General features: G+C 44.6%; 1 protein-coding gene across 1 annotated transcript in view; it reads right to left on the bottom strand.

Moving 5' to 3' along the window:
- Positions 1-17,500, bottom strand: part of LOC135511182 (eukaryotic translation initiation factor 4E-like) — a 33,797-nt gene that overhangs the window by 7,722 nt on the left and 8,575 nt on the right. Inside the window, exons 3-6 of the mRNA XM_064932799.1 lie at positions 1,878-1,973; positions 1,426-1,489; positions 845-958; positions 330-469 (exon numbers count right to left, since the gene is read on the bottom strand). Coding sequence (XP_064788871.1) covers positions 330-469; positions 845-958; positions 1,426-1,489; positions 1,878-1,973 — 414 coding nt within the window. The remainder of the gene's footprint in view (positions 1-329; positions 470-844; positions 959-1,425; positions 1,490-1,877; positions 1,974-17,500) is intronic.

The following is a 17,500-nucleotide window of genomic DNA, read 5'->3' as shown; positions in this document are numbered from 1 at the left end:
ACCCTACACCAACCCAAGCACTCCGTTCTGCCACCTCTGGTCTCTTGGCTCTCTCACCTGGTTTGTTATCTTAAGAAGAACGCACTGTAGGTCGCTCTGGATAAGAGTGTCTGCTAAATGACTGAAAAGTAAATGTTAAATCAACACCTGTTTCAAAGGGGGTGTGGCTGAATTAAAGAACCCTCTTCTGTGTAGATGCACTTGAGAATCTTCCACTAGAGGAGGCAATTGAGGATAGGATGAATTTCTCAACTGCCACACATTTGGTGACAGAGGAGTGGAGGACGGACTCTTACCCAATGGACAAAAGGAAAGAGATGTGAACCTACCCTATCGCCACGATGGCTTCCTTGTTCTGACAGTTCCCAGTCCAGATGGATATTTTATCTCCCTTGGGTCTGACGTTGACCACCGCTCCACACACGTCTTCACTGGCCTCGTCAAACGACTCGCCAATTAAACACAACAGCTGCAACACACACACAAATCAAGTACACGATACTTGAGATTAAATAACATGTCATTTACCCGTTAATTCACTGTCTAGCAACCCATCCTTAACAGAAGATTATTCAATACTCGTAGTATAGTCATGAAGAGTTGCAGGAGGGTTGTGTTCATCAAAGCGAGGAAAACTGACTGAAAGATGGAGGCTCTACCTGGACCATTGCAATGTTTTTGTTGTGCCCTAATGAATACTACACAGCCCAGGGTCAAATTCATTAGGGTACATGACTGGAAACATTCTAAAACATTTTGCAATGGAAAACAAAAATGAGCCTTTCCTTCGGTCCCGTTTGCTGCCAAATGAACTGGACCCAGGTTCAGGGATAATGATACTTACTGTCTCCATCCAGTAGCGGTCAAGGTCGATTTGTCTCTGCTGTTTGCTGAGGGTCATCAGCCACCTCCCACCCAGCTTGTTCTTGTCATCCTCCCACATAGGCTTCACCCCATCCTGACACACAGTGGTGGAGGAACGTTAGCTCACAACTTGACCCCCAACTTACACCCTGGGTCCGTATTCATGAAGCGTATTACAGTATGTAGGATTAGTTTAGCATTTTAGACCATAATGAAAAACATTAAAAGGATAAGGGGTACCTGATCCTAGATCAGGGTTTCCCAAACCCTGTTCTGGCCCCCCAGGGTGCATGTTTTTGCGAAAGAACGACACAACTGATTCAAATAATAAACTAATCATCAAGCTTTGATCATTTAAAATCAGCTGTCCAGTGTGAGGGCAAAAACAAAAATGGGCACCCCCCTTGGGGTCCCGAGGGCCGAGTTTGGGAAACACTGTCCTAGATCATCAGTCCTACTCAGAGGGGCTTTATGTCTTCATTCAACATCATTAACTTGACAACGTACAGAAGAGCGACATGTCCTCTGATAGGATACTGTTGGTTTCAGATGTCCACTTACCTTAAATAAGCAGTAGTCACAGCCGAAGCCTAACTTACTGGGCTGCTGTATGTGGTTATATAATCTACAACACACAACCAAGAGGCACACTTAAACACAGGCCTACATATAAAATAATATTAGACACTGATTATAAAATGATAGTGAGACAATAGATAGTTCCATGCCATTCTCCATTTTGATTTTGGAGAGACGTCATGAGGCACAACATTCAGGGCACAGATAGCAATACATGGCATAGTACTGCCAGTTAAAATGTCCATTCTGTAGAATTAATTTCTAGCTGCAAATGAACATTCTGCTCTGCTAAAAAGGAAATGGTCCCTTTTTTCAACACTGATTGTCATGATGATGCCATAGGATGGAGAGGTAGAATAAGGGGTGTTGATGTGGATTAGCAGGGAGGAGGAGGAAGAGTAGCAGAGAGAAAGAGGGAGAGGAAGAGTACTCACGCCCAGAAGTCTTCCACTGTGTCAAACTTTGCGATGAGACGGAGGTTCTCTGTCCAGCTTTTGCTCTTGTCATTTTTGAAATACCACAGGGCCCATCTGAAGTGAGAGGACACAGTCAGAGATTCCCCATCGCACTCCCCGGTCCGCACAGACAGAGACTTCTATTTGTCTTTAGTGGGCAAATCTTACCATCTGCAACTACCAGAGTGACCAGTCAATGTGTCGGTCTGCATATCAACAGCAGTAACAGCTATGGAAATGCATGAATTGATATACATCAGCCAAAGCAGGGCTAAATTCCAACAGTAGACCTACAATCAATGACGCGTCCAACAGTAGACATACAATCAATGACGCGTCCAACAGTCCGTTCCACACAACGTACAGCAAATAAACTATAAAGATTTCCATAGCAACTACTTAACGGGTAGGATATGGAAGGTTAATGTATGGAAGGTTGATGTCATGTTGCTCTGCTTATAAAAATCCATTCTTAAATGGAAGAAGTTTGGAACCACAAAGACCCTTCCTAGAGCTGGCCACCCGGCCAAACTGAGCAATCTGGGGAGAAGGGCCTTAGTCAGGGAGGTGATCAAGAACCAAATGGTCACTCTGACAGAGCTCAAAAGTTCCTCTGTGGAGATGGGAGAACCTTCCAGAAGGATAACCATCTCTGCAGCTGGCCTTTATGGTAGTGGCCAGACAGAAGCCACTCCTCAGTAAAAGGCACATAACAGCCCACTTAGAGTTTGCCAAAAGGCACCTAAAGCCCCTCAGACCATGACAAACAAGATTTTCTGCTCTAATGAAACCAAGATCGAACACTTTCACCTGAAAGCCAAGCGGCATGTCTGGAGGAAACCTAGCACCATCCCTACGATGAAGCATGGTGGTGGCAGTATCATGCTGTGTTGATGTTTTTCAGCAGCAGGGACTAGGAAACTAGACAAGATTGAGGGAAAGATGAACGGAGCAAAGTACAGAAAGATCCTTGATAAAAACCTGTTCAAGAGCGCTCAGGATCTTAGACTGGGGAAAAGGTTCACCTTCCAACAGGACAACGACTCTAAGAACATAGCCAAGACAATGCAGGAATGGCTTCGGGACAAGTCTCAATAACCTTGTTTGGTCCAGCCAGAGCCCGGACTTGAACCCGATCCAACATCTCTGGAGAGACATGATGATGGCTGTGCAGCGACACTCCCCATCCAACCTGATAGAGCTTGAGAGGATCTGCAGAAAATAATGGGAGAAACTCCCCAAATACAGGTGTGCCAAGCTTGTAGTGTCATACCCAAAAAGACTCGAGGCTGTAATCGCTGCCGAAGGTGATTCAACAGGGTCTGAATACTTATGTAAATGTGATAGTTTATTTTATTTTATTATTTATACACTTGCAAACATTTATAAAAAGCGTTTTGCTTTGTCATTATGGGGTATTGTGTATAGATTGAGGGGGAGAAAACAATTGAATCAATTGTAGAATAATTCTGTAACGTAACAAAACATGGGAGTCAAGGGGTCTGAATACTTTCCGAATGCACTGATGTTATTGCCTATGCATTAATTTCCCCATCGTGTACAACAGCAAGTGTAAGTAACATGCTTACACTAACATGTTGAACAGCAGAACCAGGCAGTCTTCCAATATTCACCAGTTCTACCATTATTATATCATCCCTTTGCCAGGAAGAGCATAGTGTTGTAGGGGAGGGAGGGATGGAGAGATGGATAGGGCATGGCCTGAACCCTGTGCGCCTTGTGTAAACAAAAACACTAATACATGTGTAAACAAAAACACTAATGTGTTAATTAACGTAAAGTGGTCTACACTACTGCTGTTGGGGTCCTGAAGAAAAGACAACACTAAAAGGATGTTGAGCCACGTACCCATAAACACAGTGTGTTGAAGTCCAGAACTCCCTACAACAGACTCCAGACTGTCTAGTCCCTAGCATCACCCAGAAAAACATCAACAGGAGAAAGAGGTTGCGCAAGGCTTGTTTTTTCTCTGGCGGTGGTGTAATGCCACCCCAAAGTTACATTCAGAGAGCTGAAAAGTACCAACTCCAAAACCAATGTAGATCAAAAAGAGCCTTATGTGGTGTTCGTGGCAGGAGGAGGAGGCATGGCTGAATTTTAGAGCCCCCCCATCTTGGCAGTGTAGAATATCCTTCAATTCTAAACATCTCCATGGAGCTGAGCATGTTTTGCAGTTTCAAAGCCAATTTCCTTCAATTCTATGTATTTTTCCATGGCTAATGCTTGTTATTTTGCTTACACATAATAACAAAAATCAATCATTGTTTTTGGAATTTTCAAATCTCCCTGTCTATCTTTGATTTAGGTGATTGTTAGTTCTCAATAAAAAACTTTAAAAAACTATAGGTACATTATCTTTTCTATATACTTTATATCTGGTTTTAGTTGTGTACGTCTTTTTTTTAAATTATACACTACCGGTCAAAGTTTCAGAACACCTCACTCACTCACATCTACTCACCCACTCACATCTACTCACCCACTCACATCTACTCACTCAAACCTATTCACTCACTCACACCTACTCATACCTACCTACCTACCCACCTACCCACCTACCCACCTACCCACCTACCCACTCACTCACCCACTCACCCACTCACTCACTCACTCACACCTACTCACTCACTCACTCACTCACACCTACTCACTCACACCTACTCACTCACACCTACTCACTCACTCACTCACACCTACTCACTCACTCACTCACACCTACTCACGCACTCACTCACACACACCTACTCACGCACTCACTCACACACACCTACTCACTCCTACTCACACCTACTCACTCACTCACACCTACTCACTCCTACTCACACCTACTCACACCTACTCACTCAAAGGTTTATTCCACATTGTAGAATAATAGCCACCAGCTGCATTAAGTACTGCATCTCCTCCTCATGGACTGCACCATATTTGCCAGTTCTTGCTATGAGATGTTACCCCACTCTTCCAAGGCACCTGCAAGTTCCCGGACATTTCTATGGGGAATGGCCCTAGCCCTCACCCTCCAATCCAACAGGTCCCAGATGTGCTAAATGGGATTGAGATCTGGGCTCTTCGCTGGCCATGGCAGAACACTGACATTCCTGTCTTGCAGGAAATCACGCACAGCACAAGCAGTATGGCTGGTGGAATAGTCATGCTGGAGGGTCATATCAGGATGAGCACCACATGAGGCAGGATGTCGTCTTCCCTGTAACGCAGTGTTGAGATTGTTGTCATTGCAGGCAATCTCAGTCCGATGATGCTGTGACACACCGCCCCAGACCATGACAGACCCTCCACCTCCATATTGATCCCACTCCAGAGTACAGGCCTCGGTGTAACGCTCATTCCTTTGACGATAAACGCTAATCCGACCATCACCCATGATGAGACAAAACCGCATCTCTTCAGCAAAGAACACTTTTTGCCAGTCCTGTCTGGTGCCTCAACGGTGGGTTTGTGCCCATAGTCAACGTCGTTGCCGGTGATGTCTGGTGAGGACCTGCCTTACAACAGGCCTACAAGCCCTCAGTCCAGCCTCTCTCAGCCTATTGTGGACAGTCTGAGCACTGATGGAGGGACTGTGCGTTCCTGGTGTAACTCGGGCAGTTGTTGCCATCCTGTACCTGTCCCACAGTTGTGATGTTCGTATGTACCGATCCTGTGCAGGTGCTGTTACACGTGGTCTGCCACTGCGAGGACGATCAGCTGTCTGCCCCGTCTCCCTGTAGTGCTGTCTTAGGAGACTCACAGTACGGACATTGCAATTTTTTGCCCTGGCCACATCTGCAGTCCTCATGCCTCCTTGCAGCATGCCTAAGGCATGTTCATGCAGATGAGCAGGGACACTGGGCAACTTTCTTTTGGTGTTTTTCAGAGTCAGTAGAAAGGCCTCTTTAGCATCTTAAGTTTTCATAACTGTGACCTTAATTTCCTAGCGTCTTAACGACCGTTCCACAGGTGCATGTTCATTAATTGTTTATGGTTCATTGAACAAGCATGGGAAACCGTGTTTAAACCCTTTACAATAAAGATCTGTTAAGTTATTTGGAATTTTATGACTTATCGTTGAAAGACTGTCCTGAAAAAAGGGACGTTTCTTTTTTGCTGAGGTTAGCAAGCAAAGAAGTATTAAACATATGAAAATATTTTATATTTAAGATTCTTCAAATAGCCACCCTTTGCCTTGACGACAGTTTGGCACACTCTTGGCATTCTCTCAACCAGCTTCACGAGGTAGTCACCTGGAATGCATTTCAATTAACAGTTGTGCCTTCTTAAAAGTTAATTTGTGGAATTTCTTTCCTTCTAAATGCGTTTGAGCCAATCAGTTGTGTTGTGAGGGGGGTATCCAGAAGAACACCCTAGTTGGTAAAAGACCAAGTCCATATTATCGCAAGAACAGTTCAAATAAGCAAAAAGAAACAATCCATCATTACTTTACAGTCCCCCCAGGATTTTGCAATTTTTGTGTGTGATTTGTGGCCCAAAAAATGTTTTTTATTTATTTATTTTTTTAAAACACATTAATTTCATATAAAACAACAAAAAGTAATGTGCTAGGCCGATTTTAAACAGAATACATAATACAAAAACCATTAGAAACATCTAAAGTACTCAATTTTATTTTTTGGAACGAACAGCTCTGTCAAAATCCATTCACACATTCACTCACCCCTCTCCATCAGGCTTGGGGATTGCTATCAACACGAGATGCACTTCCCATTCCGACTCCCTCAAAAAAAGAAAAAAAGAAAGCCCAAATAGATTAAAAGCTGAATAATCGCTTTCAATTGGAGGATCAATTTGTATTCAAAATACTTCAGATTGTGATTTTTTCTGAAAGGGTTACAATTTCATTTCTAAAAAATCCAGACAGATTGTAAAACTTAATACGGATCACGGAAGCACAGAGTTTAAAACAGCAAAGCTGACAAATTGCACTAAGTGCTTTGAGCAGCACTCTCCATAGACAGACTGGGGAGAGCAGAGTGCCGACCACCCTACTAAAGCCAAGGTTAGACCGGAGAGAGCAGAGTGCCGACCACCCTACTAAAGCCAAGGTTATACCGGGGGGAGCAGAGTGCCGACCACCCTACTAAAGCCAAGGTTAGACCGGAGAGAGCAGAGTGCCGACCACCCTACTAAAGCCAAGGTTATACCGGGGGAGCAGAGTGCCGACCACCCTACTAAAGCCAAGGTTAGACCGGAGAGAGCAGAGTGCCGACCACCCTACTAAAGCCAAGGTTAGACCGGAGAGAGCAGAGTGCCGACCACCCTACTAAAGCCAAGGTTAGACCGGAGAGAGCAGAGTGCCGACCACCCTACTAAAGCCAAGGTTATACCGGGGGGAGCAGAGTGCCGACCACCCTACTAAAGCCAAGGTTAGACCGGAGAGAGCAGAGTGCCGACCACCCTACTAAAGCCAAGGTTAGACCAGAGAGAGCAGAGTGCCGACCACCCTACTAAAGCCAAGATTAGACCGGAGAGAGCAGAGTGCCGACCACCCTACTAAAGCCAAGGTTAGACCGGAGAGAGCAGAGTGCCGACCACCCTACTAAAGCCAAGGTTAGACCGGAGAGAGCAGAGTGCCGACCACACTACTAAAGCCAAGGTTAGACCGGAGAGAGCAGAGTGCCGACCACCCTACTAAAGCCAAGGTTATACCGGGGGGAGCAGAGTGCCGACCACCCTACTAAAGCCAAGGTTAGACCGGAGAGAGCAGAGTGCCGACCACCCTACTAAAGCCAAGGTTAGACCAGAGAGAGCAGAGTGCCGACCACCCTACTAAAGCCAAGATTAGACCGGAGAGAGCAGAGTGCCGACCACCCTACTAAAGCCAAGGTTAGACCGGAGAGAGCAGAGTGCCGACCACCCTACTAAAGCCAAGGTTAGACCGGAGAGAGCAGAGTGCCCACCACCCTACTAAAGCCAAGGTTATACCGGGGGGAGCAGAGTGCCGACCACCCTACTAAAGCCAAGGTTAGCGGAGTAAAAGTTGAGTAAAACGCCACACCTTGATTCTTTCAGCGCTTGCCAGTCGTCCTTGCTACTACTTCAGTCATGGTGAACTGTCCTTGCTGTGGGAACTGTTCTGACATTCTCATATGCTTTGCTGATTCGAAGTGACTTGATTGTTGACTTTCTCTCGTTTCCAAAAAACATTTGGAAATTGTTGTGCACGGTTTTTAGCTGTTATTTTTGTTGGCAAATGAGATGGACTTCTGTTCATTGCACCGTCTGTCAGCCAGCAACAATCACCTATCATCTTCGCACGTGAATAGACTGACAGCCAGGGGGATTGCTAACAGTGCAGTAAACCCGCTTTTGATTGGACGCTTTTACGTGCAAAAAGTGCGGGAATTTGTAAAAATTGCTCTCACATAATATGCGCTGATTGGTTGATTTTGCATTGAATTATATGATTGCAGAATCCTGGAGAGACTGACTTTAAGGCATGAAAGTTAGTCAATACGGAAAATGTAGAGAACTTTGAAAGTTTATTCAAGTGCAGTCGCAAAAAACATCAAGCGCTATGATGAAACTGGCTCTCATGAGGACCAACACAGGAACGGAAGTCCCAGAGTTACCTCTGCTGCAGAGGATAAGTTCATTAGAGTTACCAGCCCCATGGTCAAATTGCTGCAAAGAAACCACTAATAAAGGACACCAATAAGAAGAAGAGACTTGCTTGGGCCAAGAAACACAAGCAATGGACAATTTGGAAATTTGTCCTTTGGTCTGGAGTCCAAATTTGAGATTTTTGGTTCCAACCGCTTGTCTTTGTGAGATGCGGTGTGAGTGAACGGATGATCTCTGCATGTATATTTCCCACCGTGAAGCATGGAGGAGGTGGTGTTATGGTGTTTTGCTGGTGACACTGGCTGTGATTTATTTAGAATTCAAGGCATACTTAACCAGCATGGCTATCACAGCATACTGCAGCGATATGCCATCCCATCTTGTTTGGGCTTAGTGGGGCTATAATTTGCTTTTCAACAGGACAATGACCCAACACACCTCCAGGCTCTGTAAGGGCTATTTTACCAAGGAAGAGAGTGATGCATCAGATGACCTGGCCTCCACAATCGCCCGACATCAACCAAATTGAGATGGTTTGGGATGAGTTGGACCGCAGAGTGAAGGAAAATAAGCCAACAAGTGCTCAGCATACATGGAAACACCTTCAAGACAGTTGGAAAAGCATTCCAGGTGAAGCTGGTTGAGAGAATGCCAAGAGTGTGCAAAGCTGTCAGCAAGACAAAGGGTGGCGCCATTGAAGAATCTCAAATATATTTACATGTTGTTTTTTTTAAACAACACTTTTTGGTTACTACATGATTCCATGTGTTTTCATAGTTCTGATGTCTACACTATGATTCTACAAATAGTAAAAATAAAGAAAACCCAATGAATGAGTAGGTGTTCTAAAACTTTTGACCGGTAGTGTATATTATATTTATACACACACATTCATTCATGTGTACACACACACACACACACACACACACACACACACGCGTGTGTGTATATACACACACACACACACACACACACACACCCATTCATTCATGTGTATATACACACACACACACACACACACGTGTGTAAATACACACACTCATTCAGTCATGTAAATACACACACCCATTCAGTCATGTGCATACACACACACACCCATTCATTCATGTGTATACACACACACACACTCATTCATGTGTATACACACACATTCATGTGTATACACACACACTCATTCATTCATGTGTATACACACACACACTCATTCATTCATGTGTATACACACACACTCATTCATTCATGTGTATACACACACACACACTCATTCATTCATGTGTATACACACACACACACACACATTCATTCATGTGTATACACACACACACTCATTCATGTGTATACACACACACACATTCATTCATGTGTATACACACACACACATTCATTCATGTGTATATACACACACACACATTCATTCATGTGTATATACACACACACACATTCATTCATGTGTATATACACACACACACATTCATTCATGTGTATATACACACACACACATTCATTCATGTGTATATACACACACACACATTCATTCATGTGTATATACACACACACACATTCATTCATGTGTATATACACACACACACATTCATTCATGTGTATATACACACACACACACATTCATTCATGTGTATATACACACACACACACATTCATTCATGTGTATATACACACACACACACATTCATTCATGTGTATATACACACACACACACATTCATTCATGTGTATATACACACACACACACATTCATTCATGTGTATATACACACACACACACATTCATTCATGTGTATATACACACACACACACATTCATTCATGTGTATATACACACACACACACATTCATTCATGTGTATATACACACACACACACATTCATTCATGTGTATATACACACACACACACATTCATGTGTATATACACACACACACACATTCATTCATGTGTGTATACACACACACACACATTCATTCATGTGTATATACACACACACACTCATTCATTCATGTGTATATATACACTCATTCATTCATGTGTATATACACACACACACACTCATTCGGGCTACCGCAGCAAAATATGCGTGCATGCGGGATAACCCATCCACGTTTCCCATTTCCTTCCCTGCTCTGTGTTTCAAGTCAAAATGAAACGCTTGGAGACTCAAAAACCACCGCATCACCCAAGCCTTCTTCTCTTTAGCCCTATGCATCCAGGTGAGTGGGGCATGGTCACTGATGAGGGTGAAGTGGCGCCCCAGCAGGTAGTATTTCAGGCTTTCTAGAGCCCACTTTACTGCCAGCGCCTCTTTCTCAACGACTGAGTAGTTGGTTTCCCGTGGTTCCAGCTTCCTGCTTAAAAACAGGATGGGGTGTTCCACCCCTTCTACCTCTTGGGATAGCACTGCTCCCAAGCCGACCTCTGAGGCATCCGTCTGAACCATAAACTCTCTCTCAAAGTCTGGTACCACCAGCACTGGATTACAGCAGAGAGCCTCCTGTAATGTCCTAAATGCTTTGGTGGCCCTTTCATCCCATTTGACCATGTTTGGCCCTCTGGCTCTAGTCATGTCGGTAAGTGGGGCGGCCACTGTGGCATAACTTGGGATGTACTTCCGGTAGTAACCCGTCAGCCCTAGGAAGGCTCGAACCTGCTTCTTATTTACTGGTTTCGGCCATTCTCTAATTGCCTTCACCTTCTTATGTTGGGGTTTGATTAACCCTCTTCCCACAGTGTATCCCAGATACTCTGTTTCCTCTAACCCCACATAACACTTGGCAGGGTTTGCCGTGAGCCCTGCCTTACTAAGGGCGTCTAACACTGCCTGTACCCGGGGTAAGTGGGATTCCCAATCTGGGCTGTAGATCCCCACGTCATCTAAATAAGCTGCGGCATATGCTTTGTGCGGTTTTAGGACTTTGTCCATGAGCCGTTGAAAGGTGGCTGGGGCCCCGTGTAAGCCGAATGACATGACGGTGTATTGAAACAAACTGTCAGGTGTTGCAAAGGCTGTCTTTTCTTTGGCCGTGGGGGTCAGAGGAATTTGTCAGTACCCTTTTGTCAGATCAAGAGTCGTAATGTACCGAGCATTACCAATTTTCTCCAGTAGTTCATCTACTCGGGGCATGGGGTAGGCATCAAACTTGGAGATTTCATTTACCTTCCGAAAGTCGTTACAGAACTGCAAAGACCCATCGGGCTTGGAGACCATCACAATTGGGCTAGACCACTCACTATGTGACTCTTCGATCACTCCAGCTGTCAACATTTTCTCCGCCTCTGCTCTAATCGCGGCCCGTCGAGCCTCGGGTACCCGATATGGCCTCATACTCACTTTTCTCCCTGGTAGGGAAACGATATCATGAGCCGTAACCTCAGTTCGGCCAGGTACCTCTGAAAACACATCTCTGTTCTTCTGGATCAGGGTCTTTACTTCCTGTACTTGTACTGGGGACAGAGTGGGTGAGATATTTACTTCGGCTGTCTCCTGAGTGTGTGTGGGGTATGTGACCATTAGTGTTTCTCTCTCTCTCCATGATTTTAACAGATTTATGTGATAAATCTGTTCCTGGGGCCGTCGACCTGGCTGTCGGATCCGATAATTGACTTCTCCTATTCTCTCCAGTACTTCATATGGTCCTTTCCATGTGGCCAGTAGTTTACACTCACCTTATCTCCCGGTTGAAATTCCCTCAGGGTAGCCTGCCGGTTATAAGTGTGCCGCTGGTGCTCCTGTGCTTGTCTCATGTGCTCTCTGACGATGGGCATGACTGTGGCTATCCTGTCTTGCATTGCCGTGACGTGCTCTATGACACTAATATACGGGGTGGATTGGTGCTCCCAGGTTTCCCGGGCGATGTCTAAGATTCCCCGGGGATGCCTCCCATATACCAGCTCAAAGGGAGAAAACACCAGCGAGGCTTGAGGAACCTCTCTAATGGCAAACATCAGATACGGCAACATGCAATCCCAGTTCTTCCCATCCTTATCGATTACCTTTCTGAGCATTGACTTCAGGGTCCGGTTGAATCTCTCGACCAGCCCGTCCGTCTAAGGATGGTAAACCGATGTCCTCAACTGTTTCACCTGCCACAGTTTACAAAGGTCCGCCATAATTCGGGACATAAAGGGGGTCCCCTGGTCGGTAAGGATCTCCTTTGGAACCCCTACCCTGGTGTACAAGAGCACTAATTCCTTTGCAATACTCTTGGAAGCCATCGTCCGAAGGGGAATGGCTTCTGGGTAGCGAGTGGCATAATCTAGAATGACCAGAATGTATTGGTGCCCTCTGGCGGATTTGGGTAGTGGGCCCACTAAATCCATCGCTATCCTCTCAAATGGTGTTTCGATTATGGGGAGTGGCACTAACGGGCTTCTAACAGCTGGTCGGGGAGCTGTTAACTGGCACTCCGGGCACTCTCCACAATGCCGAGCCACTTCAGCTTGAATTCCTGGCCAGTAAAACCTCCTTACAATCCGGTCTCGGGTTTTATCGATACCAAGGTGTCCACCCAGAATGTGCCCATGAGCTAGATCCAGTACTGTACTCCGGTACCGAGTGGGAACCAACAACTGTTCCACCACATCAACCCCTATTTGAGACTCTGTACACCAAACCCTTTTTCATGATGAAGTGGGGAAAACTATTAGGCATCATACCAACATTTATGGGAGTACCATCTACGACCTGCACATCTGCTCTGGCTTGCTGCAGGGTTGGATCCTGGTTTTGGGCCGTCCCAAAATTAGTCAAGGAACCTGCCAGGTCTGCGGGTTCTAGATCATCGTCCTCTGGATTCAGACCGACCCCAGCCCCACTAGTACCGGGCAGTTCGTTATCAGCGAGGTTTGCCACTTCATCCTCCTCCTCCCCTACTAGCACTTGTGATGTTGTCCCCTGGGAGACCTCTTTTCCTGGCTTTGGTTGAAGGCCCCATGCTTCTTCCTGCTTGGTCAGGGTTGTTGGCTTCTCAAATATGCCATTCTTGTGGCCTAACTTCGCAAAGTTAGGAAAGTCTCTACCCAATATTACATCATATGGCATCTTTGGGACCACACCGACCTCATAATCCAGCAGACCGTCCTCTGTTTGTATGCTCACTAAGGCCGTGGGGTACAGACGGGTATCCCCATGAATGCATGTAACACTGATATCCTGTCTTGTATCCAGTTTATGATTCGGCACTAGGCTTGCAACGACCAGGTTTAGCATACTGCCGGAATCCAGCAGTGCTTCAACCTCTTTCCCTTCAACCTTCACCCTGCACATACAGTGCCTTGCGAAAGTATTCGGCCCCCGTGAACTTTGCGACCTTTTGCCACATTTCAGGCTTCAAGCATAAATATATAAAACTGTATTTTTTTGTGAAGAATCAACAACAAGTGGGACACAATCATGAAGTGGAACGACATTTATTGGATATTTCAAACTTTTTTAACAAATCAAAAACTGAAAAATTGGGCGTGCAAAATTATTCAGCCCCTTTACTTTCAGTGCAGCAAACTCTCTCCAGACGTTCAGTGAGGATCTCTGAATGATCCAATGTTGACCTAAATGACTAATGATGATAAATACAATCCACCTGTGTGTAAATCTCCGTATAAATGCACCTGCACTGTGATAGTCTCAGAGGTCCGTTAAAAGCGCAGAGAGCATCATGAAGAACAAGGAACACACCAGGCAGGTCCGAGATACTGTTGTGAAGAAGTTTAAAGCCGGATTTGGATACAAAAAGATTTCCCAAGCTTTAAACATCCCAAGGAGCACTGTGCAAGCGATAATATTGAAATGGAAGGAGTATCAGACCACTGCAAATCTACCAAGACCTGGCCGTCCCTCTAAACTTTCAGCTCATACAAGGAGAAGACTGATCAGAGATGCAGCCAAGAGGCCCATGATCACTCTGGATGAACTGCAGAGATCTCCAGCTGAGGTGGGAGACTCTGTCCATAGGACAACAGTCGTATATTGCACAAATTTGGCCTTTATGGAAGTGGCAAGAAGAAAGCCATTTCTTAAAGATATCCATAAAAAGTGTCGTTTAAAGTTTGCCACAAGCCACACCAAACATGTGGAAGAAGGTGCTCTGGTCAGATGAAACCAAAATTGAACTTTTTGGCAACAATGCAAAATGTTATGTTTGGCATAAAAGCAACACAGCTCATCACAATGAACACACCATCCCCACTGTCAAACATGGTGGTGGCAGCATCATGGTTTGGGCCTGCTTTTCTTCAGCAGGGACAGGGAAGATGGTTAAAATTGATGGGAAGATGGATGGAGCCAAATACAGGACCATTCTGGAAGAAACCATGGAGTCTGCAAAAGACCTGAGACTGGGACGGAGATGTCTTCCAACAAGACAATGATCCAAAACATAAAGTAAAAGCTACAATGGAATGGTTCAAAAATAAACATATCCAGGTGTTAGAATGGCCAAGTCAAAGTCCAGACCTGAATCCAATCGAGAATCTGTGGAAAGAACTGAAAACTGCTGTTCACAAATGCTCTCCATCCAACCTCACTGAGCTCGAGCTGTTTTGCAAGGAGGAATGGGAAAAAATGTCAGTCTCTCGATGTGCAAAACTGATAGAGACATACCCCAAGCGACTTACAGCTGTAATCGCAGCAAAAGGTGGCGCTACAAAATATTAACTTAAGGGGGCTGAATAATTTTGCACGCCCAATTTTTCAGTTTTTGATTTGTTAAAAAAGATTGAAATATCCAATAAATGTCATTCCACTTCATGATTGTGTCCCACTCTTTGTTGATTCTTCACAAAAAAATACAGTTTTATATCTTTATGTTTGAAGCATGAAATGTGGCAAAAGGTCGCAATGTGGCAAAATGTGGCAAAAGGTCGCGTATACACACACTCATTCATGCGCGTATACACACACTCATTCATGCGCGTATACACACACTCATTCATGCGCGTATACACACACTCACATTCATGCGCGTATACACACACTCACATTCATGCGCGTATACACACACTCACATTCATGCGCGTATACACACACTCACATTCATGCGCGTATACACACACTCATTCATGCGCGTATACACACACTCATTCATGCGCGTATACACACACTCATTCATGCGTGTATACACACACTCATTCATGCGTGTATACACACACTCATTCATGCGTGTATACACACACTCATTCATGCGTGTATACACACACTCATTCATGCGTGTATACACACACTCATTCATGCGTGTATACACACACTCATTCATGCGTGTATACACACACTCATTCATGCGTGTATACACACACTCATTCATGCGTGTATACACACACTCATTCATGCGTGTATACACACACTCATTCATGCGTGTATACACACACTCATTCATGTGTGTATACACACACTCATTCATGCGTGTATACACACACTCATTCATGCGTGTATACACACACTCATTCATGCGTGTATACACACACTCATTCATGCGTGTATACACACACTCATTCATGCGTGTATACACACACTCATTCATGCGTGTATACACACACTCATTCAAGTCACTTGGCTCTGTCATAACCTCACATGGTCTCTCCTATCATTGCTATGCAGACGACACACAATTACACACACATTCATGTATATATACACACACATTCATGTATATATACACACACATTCATGTATATACACACACATTCATGTATATACACACACATTCATGTATATACACACACACAAACACTCATTCATGTGTATACATACACACACACACTCATTCGTGTATATACACACACACACACACACTCATTCATGTGTATATACACACACACACACACTCATTCATGTGTATATACACACACACACACACACACTCATTCATGTGTATACACACACACACACACACACACACACACTCATTCATGTGTATACACACACACACACTCATTCATGTGTATACACACACACACACACTCATTCATGTGTATACACACACACACACACTCATTCATGTGTATACACACACACACACACTCATTCATGTGTATACACACACACACACACACACACACACTCATTCATGTGTATACACACACACACACACTCATTCATGTGTATACACACACACACACACTCATTCATGTGTATACACACACACACACTCATTCATGTGTATATACACACACACACACACACACACACTCATTCATGCGTATATACACACACACACACTCATTCATGCGTATATACACACACACACACACTCATTCATGCGTATATACACACACACTCATTCATGCGTATATACACACACACTCAATCATGCGTATATACACACACACTCATGCGTATATACACACACACTCATTCATGCGTATATACACACACACTCATTCATGCGTATATACACACACACTCATTCATGCGTATATACACACACACTCATGCATGCGTATACACACACACACACACTCATGCATGCGTATACACACACACACACACTCATGCATGCGCATATACACACACACTCATGCATGCGCATATACACACACACACACACACACACTCATGCATGCGCATATACACACACACACTCATGCATGCGCATATACACACACACACTCATGCATGCGCATATACACACACACACTCATGCATGCGCATATACACACACACACTCATGCATGCGCATATACACACACACTCATGCATGCGCATATACACACACACACTCATGCATGCGCATATACACACACACACACACTCATGCATGCGCATATACACACACACATGCATGCGCATATACACACACACACACACTCATGCATGCGAATATACACACACACACACACATTCATGTGTATATACACACACACTCATGCATGCGCATATACACACACACACACACACACACTCATGCGTATATACACACACACTCATGCATGCGTATACACACACACTCATGCATGCGTATACACACACACTCATGCATGCGTATACACACACACTCATGCA

The sequence above is a fragment of the Oncorhynchus masou genome, chromosome 23 (genome assembly GCF_036934945.1).
Source record: "Oncorhynchus masou masou isolate Uvic2021 chromosome 23, UVic_Omas_1.1, whole genome shotgun sequence".
NCBI classification, from domain to species: Eukaryota; Metazoa; Chordata; class Actinopteri; order Salmoniformes; family Salmonidae; genus Oncorhynchus; species Oncorhynchus masou.
This window is presented reverse-complemented; position numbering and strand designations above follow the sequence as displayed.